The sequence below is a fragment of the Acipenser ruthenus genome, chromosome 13 (assembly GCF_902713425.1).
Source record: "Acipenser ruthenus chromosome 13, fAciRut3.2 maternal haplotype, whole genome shotgun sequence".
Lineage (NCBI taxonomy): Eukaryota > Metazoa > Chordata > Actinopteri > Acipenseriformes > Acipenseridae > Acipenser > Acipenser ruthenus.
This window is the reverse complement of record NC_081201.1, coordinates 10,204,094-10,212,537: the sequence shown is the minus strand read 5'-3', so window position 1 is coordinate 10,212,537 and position 8,444 is coordinate 10,204,094. Positions and strand designations below refer to the sequence as shown.

Here is an 8,444-nt window from a genome sequence, read left to right as displayed (position 1 = left end):
TATATATATATATTCATTAACAGAAATATTTAAAAACTGTATAACACATTTTTAGGTTTAGGGTCCTAAGCTCAATTCTATAACCAGAAAGGATTTAACCTGCAATGTTCAGTTTTCCTTTTTTTTTTTTTTTGGAGCTGTGCAACTGTAACTTGCTCTGTGTAACAAAAGCAAAACTATGAACTTGAACACAAAATAACTAATAAGTATGAGACACTGGTCTAGCTTTTTAAAGATCAAACATAAAATCAGAAATCTTAACTTTAACATGCTGTAAATAAATATTCTAAATGTATTGTAAAATGAGCGTTGAATCAACAAATAGTCCTACTTTAATTCATTTACAATGTGCTTTATGTTGCATTCGCTCCATTTGAATCCCTGTTGAGAGTATCTGAGAGTGAAAACATTTGCTTTGTTGGTAATTGGCCATCGTTGCCAGTGAAAACACTTTTTGAAGGAAAGGGAAGAAACATTCTACCCTCCCTTTATTATGTATGAAAATAATTAACAAACATAAAGGATGCATGTGTTGCAAATGTATCTGCGCAGAGGAAAAGGAACGCAGAACCACATGACCTTCAGGATTAGAAGCATTAAAAAAAACATTCAGTGGTGAATGTCAGGACTGGTCTCACGTTAAATTGTGTTTGGTCGGAGGAAACAAAGATTTCTTTTTAAATCTGCATTTAAAAGAAGGAACAACAGCACTTTTATTTCTTTCTTTATCTTCTGATTTTAATTTTAATAATTGCCATTTAAAAAATAATAAATTTAGTACAAAATAGTATCAGTGTACTTAGCAAGTTAACAGCAAAGTAGTTTATTAGGTTGTGTTGGCGCCATTCAAAATAAAATAAACAATCTTATACATTCTGTTTTTAATAATTCTGTGTATATCACATGTTTTTAAATAGTAACAGCGGACAATTTTTTTCTAATCCTGTTATTTTGTTTTACATTTTAATGTTTTGATTAGATGACAATAGAAAAAAACGAGTTGTTATGATCTGCAATAAACACACCCGATGTTTAATATTTTAATTATAAATGTTTCATACTGTTATTTTAGCGACGTCAGTGAATTGAAGAGAAAAAAAAAACAACCCTGTTTTTTACTCTGGAAATCTGGAAACCCTAGCAAACCCCTCAAACTGTACACTGCTGTGCAAAAGTCTTAGACATGTTGCATTTTTCTACTCTAGCAATTTACTCAAAGCCTCCACTAGTGTTTTCTACTATTATAACAACCTTGACTTGCATAAAGAAGGAAAAACATTGAGTGAAATAGCTTGCATCACTCGATTTTCAAGGTGTGGTATCCGAAGCATAATCAACAAGTACAGAGAAACATCATCTGTAATTGACAAACCCAGGACTGGAAGACCCCAAAAAAAGCTGTCTAACAAGGATGAGCAATACTTGAAGATAATATCCTTAAGAAATAGAAAGAAGACAAGTGTTGAATTGACAACAAAACTGGCAGAAGGCACAGGTGCTGTTGTCCATCCACCAACAGTCCAAAGTACCTTTGATCATTGTTCCATAGTCCAATATCTATGTTCTTGTGCATATTTTAATCTTTTAGTCTTGTTCCCCTTTCTCAACAGAGGTATTCTTACTGCAACACATCCTTTAAGTCCTGATTTCAAGAGTGACCTTTGTTCTGTTGATTTGATGGATAATGCATCAGAGTAGACTTTTGCACAGCAGTCTATTCATGGACATTAAGGCTGCAGTGCCCTTTCAGGGTCCAAACATGATTTTGTGGTTAAAACAACAGACAGCGAACACAACCCTTTCAAGCTCATGGATTTCTACTGTGCAAATAATGCCATCTCAGAAGAGAGTCCAGAAAAAAAAGTAGAAAGCCTTGCTAATCTGCAAAACTAACTTGAATATGTTTGCTGTTATCCCCTTATTTAAATGTCCTTAAACGACCAAAACGGTAGGAAATAATAATTCTACATTGTATTACAGTGTTTATTATTATTATTTGTCCATTTTATGATAAAGATAAGTTTTAGTATTTTCAGTTCATTTTAAAGTTACCCACCAAGTCACCCGCTGAGCAGAGTGGGAAAAAGGCCAAGATTAACAATAATGAACTCCTGCAGATTAAGCTGTTACAATAGGTTTGATGTATTCTGTTTCATTTATTGTTGTTACAGTCTGTGTAGTTGTCAAGGAGGTTATGTTTTTGTTATTGCCTTTTTTTTATAGTGTATCCATAAAAATAATAATTAACTTAGTGATTCTCTTAACTGTTTAAATTGAGCACTTCAGATGTATCAAGGCTTGCCACGAGGTTTGTTGTTTGTTTATTTTATCACCCCCCCCCCCCCCCCCCCCCCGGTACTTTGACAGCTCGCACCCTGAATAAATGCAACACAGCACCTCGGCATTTCTTGAGATTTCTGAGTTTAGTTTATGTTGAACTGAGTAGAATATATACAAAAACAGGCCAATGCCTAGCTTCAGCCCAGGGAGCTGTGTCTTCACGGGCTCCAATCTACAGCTGTGGTCAAATGTTTTGCATCACCCTATAGAATGAACTCATTGTGGTTCATAAAAATGTGACATTTTGAAACCTAACATGAAATACTGAAGCACAATGAGTTTAAATTTTCTCAATACTAAAATTCTTGGTGATGCAAAAGTTTTGGCCACATCTGTAGGCTGCTGGTCAACAATAAAAAAAACAGCATTTCTCTGAATAAATACATTGCTATTATTAAGTTAAACTGTGCTGTTTCTTTCTGTGGCCAGTAATTAGCTTTATATATGAATCCTAAGCAAAATTACACAGCACCCTACACCTTAATGCCCTTGGTGCCCTCTACAAATGTATTGAACTGAAGGCCACTTTGGCCTTGCCCTTTTTGTTGCCAGTTTAGAGTCCCGACACCTGATATAAAATATATCAAAAATAGGGAAAGTAGTGATTGTATAATTTAATTGATGACTTTAATAGGCCACGCAAGAAATACATTTAAAATAGTAAGAGAAAAGGAACACAAAGCCCAAATGGTGAAATGCATGAGACTTTTTAGAAGTTGTTTAAGATGCGTAATTAAAGCACAAAGTGATCTAACATTTTCACACGAGTGCCTGTTTCTGATTACTGACTAAAAATTGAAATTCTCATGCAGGCGGGTATATAAATGATATAAATGACAAATCTCTAGGTGTTCAAATAAAATGTGCATGCTACTGTGCATTTAAACATATTTTAATTGTACAGAATATATAATAATTCTGATCATATCCTAAAGATATTTATTTTATATGGAATGTGTATATGTATGTGTGTGTAAGTATATATTTCTCCAATCTGGAGTTCCATGCCCTATATATCCCATATACTGCTTAATTATGTTTAAAATATATTGTAAAGATTAAGGATAATGAAATTAAAGAGATATATAGAAATCATTTTCATTATTATTGAAACTACAGCTCTATGTCTATTTATGGCATTGCTTGGTTGGTAGCTTTGAATGACAATGATAGCGTATATTCTGCTGCCACCTGCTGGTCAAGAACTGCATTTAACCAGTAATATCATTTGTGCCAGTGCTGCACATCCACAGCATTTACACCAGACCAAAGGTAATGCACCAGATAGTTACTTCCTGTCTTCAATACACAAAGGAAACTAGTTACTGGTTGGAGTTGAGGGAGGCAAGCCCTTTCCCGTGGCGTGGCTTCCCTCGATAGCGGAACACCTTAACGCAATCGTCCGCAGTGTCGGCGACGAAAAGCTGTCCGCGGCTGCAGCAGGCCAGGCCAGCGGGCTTCTTCAGACCCTGGGTGACCACAGGAAGTGGGGGGCCGCTGGGGGGGAAGAGAAAGATACAACGATCCTGCTCGTCCGCCACAAAAACATTTCCCTCGGTGTCGAAGCACACGCCAGCCGGGTTCCCAAAGCAGTGGTTGTATTTCTCACTGAAGGAAAGAACCAGCTTGCTACCGGGGCCATACAGCTTAACATCGCCACACTCCTCGCTGACCACCAGCCCTCCATCTGGCCCTGGACAGACGTAACGAGGGCCGGGGAGTCCTGACACACAGTGGGCACTCAGGAGCTTGAAAGAAGGATCTAACCCAAAGATGTGCATCTTTCCTGGCTCGTAATCAGCCACCAGAAGCCTGCCTAGACAGTCCACCGCCACGCCTCGGGGAGAAGTGAACTCTCCTAGGCTGATCCATTCCCCCTTACCGAACTTCGAGTGCGTGTTGAAGACTTTCACGTCCCCAGCTGCCAGATCGGTCACAGCCACCATCCCCGCCCGGGTTAAGGTGACGTCTTCGGGCAGAAAGAGCTGGCTTTCGCTCTGGCATTCCAGGGACTGAAGGAAGTGCCCCGAGCTGTTGAGGACGCTGACCTGGGCTAGATCTCCACTGGTCAGGTAGATGGTGCTGTCTGATGAGACGTGTACCCCTCTGGGTGCCCGGACTCCCTCGGCCAGCCTGCCCACTAACTGGTTCTGCTGCATTTTTAGCCGGTTCGTCAGGTCATCCAGATCCTGGCACAGACGGGCGTTGGTCTGGCACAGTTTTTGCACGTCTTCCCTGGTCACCATGCCCATGCCGCTCTGGAAGCTGAGCAGGGGGGCAGCACGCTGTAGGGTGCTCTCGGATTTGGACTGCATGCTCCGCAGGGCCCTCAGCACGCTCTCCTTGTGTCGGGTCACTTTCAGGGAGTAGTCCATGGTGATAGAGGGGCAAAGGAGGGACTTCGTACCTGCAAGAGGAGGCAACACCCTTTAAAAAGTACTGTTTACAACCTTTCTTATTTCACAGTTCCATTACCATAGAGGAAAACAAATGATAGATTAGAAGTATTGTGAAATAAAGCATTAGAGGGAAGCAGATCCACAGGCCTGGAATTCAACCAGAAAGTAACTTGTGTTGTTTTTCTAACTTTTCTTTCTCCCATTATCTGTGATGCAGGAAAACAGAAAACAACAAACAGATATATCCAATCAGAGTACATGTTTGTATGCAGTGACAACCAATTAAATCCCATTCAAGACCTCACTTTATGTTTATTCAAAACTATTTGTTTTAATCTTGACATTTTCTATTGACCAATGAATTATCCGATCTACGATCTACGATCGATGAATCACACCTGTTTGCTAGTGATTCAATTGTATTGAAAGACAATTACAAGTAATACCTTTTAGCGACGGAATCTGACATTTTCTTTTGAGCCGTACTGTATACAGTAAAGCTGATTCATAACTTCTACCACTCAATGACAAGGACTATGGTGATACTTATAAACAATATATTTTAAAAAGTATTTATTCTGTTCTTTATTTATCTCTAAGGGCATACTAACTAGTCGCACTAGATACATGTCTATTTATAATTATTGCAGTAATTCATTAATTAAAAATAAACACAGCTAGCATCATCTTTTAAAGAACAATAACATTTATTTAATGTTTTTCACAACCAAGGCTGTCTCAAAGCGCTTCATAAGTATCAAATTCTCTGGGTCAGGGATGACAACCTACAGTAAAAATGTACACAAGCCAAAATCATCTGTCTATTTGACTGTCATGTAGTTTACTTTTCTATTTGAAGAGCTGGATAGACCAACAGGAAGTTCTACCACATATAAAACAAGCATACAGCCCATAGGCTGCAACACACAGCAAGCTTACTCACCTAGCAGCTTCGCTCTGCAGTGCTGAGAGTTCTGGCGTATCCAGGTGGATGTTTGCTTGCCCTTGAGACCAGTGGTCAGGTTACAGTGTCTTTATGTTTGTCCTGCAACCTGTGGTTGCTTTAGAGACGTGTAACAAACAGTAGCTGGGCTGGGCTGCTGTCAACAATCACTGAGCAAACTGTGCTACAGAGCGTTTAATATCAAACAATATGCCCTCTCCCACGCTGTCTGCATGACCACAAGGAGAATACCCAAGTGAGGAAGAATCAGGGTTAGTAACACACGTGCATGAATTCATTGTTTTCTGTTTTCCAGTTTTGTATTATTGATATTATTGTCACTGCAAAAAAACATCAGATATAAAACCAGGGAATCTTTGAGGGACAGCCAAGAGGCCTCAGAAGAGAGGAAATATTTTATTGCAGGGAAGACGATTATTTTGTCACGTGGATGTACAGCGATTAGTGCACTAAATACTTTCAAACCGCTGTGCTGTCAGAGTCTACAGTTACACAGTTATGACTATAGGTCTGTACCTGCTGTCACACAAACCGATACAGATATTCACACAGTGTTTTCCTTTTTTATTTTGTTTTGAGTAAAGCAGATTATTAAACAGTACTTTTAAAAAAAAAAAAAAAAATTAACATTCCTTAACATTTTTACAGATTCATGATTAGGGTTTTTACATTGGCTTGAAACTCAGCAAATGTTTCTTCACTAAATTCCACAGGTTCCCTAATGTAATTATTAGTCTCACCTCAACAAACAGACTCATTGCATCTCATTAGAAGCAGCAATGAACTCATCCAATGGGTGTAAGTTGAGACTAATAACTGTGACACCATATTAATTATACCTTTGGAAGGATATTGTTTAGCAGATGTCTGGTGAATCCCATCAATTATGTCCGGATTTGTAGGGTAAAAACAGTTATTGGCCCAAACGTTTGACATATTATCGAAACAAGAGCTTGTGAATTCAGCTACACTCGATAGTTAGAAAGAAAACTGGGCACTGTGGCAGTGTGACCCCGCCTTGTGCGTATTGTTTGTTTATATGTTGCATGTAGTGTGTTAAATGTTGGTGTATAGTCATTGGTACACAGGATATAAATGGGTCTGCGTAGCACGAGTGATAAAATGTCTATTTGTACTTAGCCATGAGGGTTGCACATCACTTCACGTGCTGATTAAAATGTAATACTATGTGAGCACGGGGAAGGACACGTAATTAATCCATGTGCAGTTGTACCGAGATTCTAACTGAATGATTGATTAGCAATCGAGTCTCGGTACAACTGCATAAAAGACGCACATTGTCACTCAGTCGGGGTTGGGTGTACAGAGAGGAGGTACGGGGAGATAGAGAGGAGACAGAAGCTAAACATAACAATTGCTATTCGTTCAGCACGGTACTTGTTTGTCCGTTTCGTCCCTTTTGTGTTTGTTTACTGTTTTGTTTGGCCCTTGTGTCCGTTTGTTTTGTGTGTTTTGTTCAACTCTTTTATTTTGAATTATTATTTAATAAAGAAACCGAGCACTTTCAGGTCTCGGGTTTAACCCGCAGCTGCTGTGTGTTTGCGTCTTCTTCCGGGTGTGACGTCACCACTGCAGCCATCCTGCCACAGGCACATTGTTGATTCATTTTATTGATGGATTCGATTTACAATGAGCTGCAACAACTGATTTGGGTTTAACTTAAATCCGTGATTATATGCATCTATTCAAACCATGATGTTTTTTTTTAATCAACAAAATATGTTTAACTTTTGCGGTAAAATGAAGAGGCTTGCCATCATAAAACATTATTTTGCAATATTTTAAAACCGTAAAATGCATGTTGTCGATACCTGTTAAGTCTAGTATTGCCCACATGCCTTTTCTGATTTGCTGATTTAATTGCTAATTGGGTAAAAGTGTGCTGAGAAGACATGTTTGCGACCAGTTTCTGCAGTTAAACTTCCCACACAACACAAACCTTCTCTCCTGTGTATGATGATGAGTGTGGATGGGTCATGTGAGTAGTCCAGACCCAATAAGAAATCATCATTATCTATTTCAAGAGGGGCCCAGCACCATTAAGGAATTCAATGCCAAGATTCAAGATCTAAGCCCATTTTTCAAAAAGCCCGACCAGTACCCTATGAGGGAGGCTGTAGAGAAGGAACTGACTACACTGGAAAGCAGTGGCATCATTTCCAAGGTAAATAGAAGCGACTAGTTTGCACCCTTGTGGTTCCAAAATTGGATAAATCCATCTGTGGTGATTATCAAGTCACCGTCAACCAGAGTGTGGAAGAAGAGACTTATCCATTGCCAAACACAGAGGATTTATTTGCCACGTTTGCTGGAGGTACCTTATTTAGCAAATTGGACCTCTCACATGCTTACCAGCAACTGCAGCTGCATCTAGACTCGGATTCAGAAAAGTATTTAACGATAAATACACATCGTGGATTATACAGATACCATTGCCTCTCTTATGGTGTTTTTCCAGTGCTCCTTACATTTTTCAGTCTGTCATGGATCAGATTTTAGAGAGCTTAGACCATGTTGTGTGTTTCCTAGATTACTGGTTATTAGAGACTAACTTGTGATGCGTCACTGTATGGGGTGGGAGCTGTTATATTGCACATTATATTGCCTTTTCCTCACGCACGCTAACTGATGCAGAGAAGAAGTACGCACAGGTGGCGAAGGAGGCTCTAGCTCTCATTTATGGAGGAAGAAAGTTCCATAAATACCTCCACGGATGGAAG

The 8,444-nt window shown here is 39.2% G+C and overlaps 1 protein-coding gene across 1 annotated transcript; it reads right to left on the bottom strand.

The window, feature by feature from the left end:
* Window positions 1-2,367: 2,367 nt before the first annotated feature.
* LOC131740198 (E3 ubiquitin-protein ligase TRIM32-like) lies at window positions 2,368-5,850 on the bottom strand. The gene is made up of 2 exons (XM_059035642.1): window positions 5,683-5,850; window positions 2,368-4,747 (listed from the first exon to the last, which is right to left on the bottom strand). The coding sequence occupies exon 2, from the start codon at window positions 4,713-4,715 to the stop codon at window positions 3,663-3,665; it is 1,053 nt and encodes a 350-aa protein (XP_058891625.1). The 5' UTR covers window positions 4,716-4,747; window positions 5,683-5,850; the 3' UTR covers window positions 2,368-3,662.
* Between the last annotated feature and the right edge of the window lie 2,594 nt (window positions 5,851-8,444).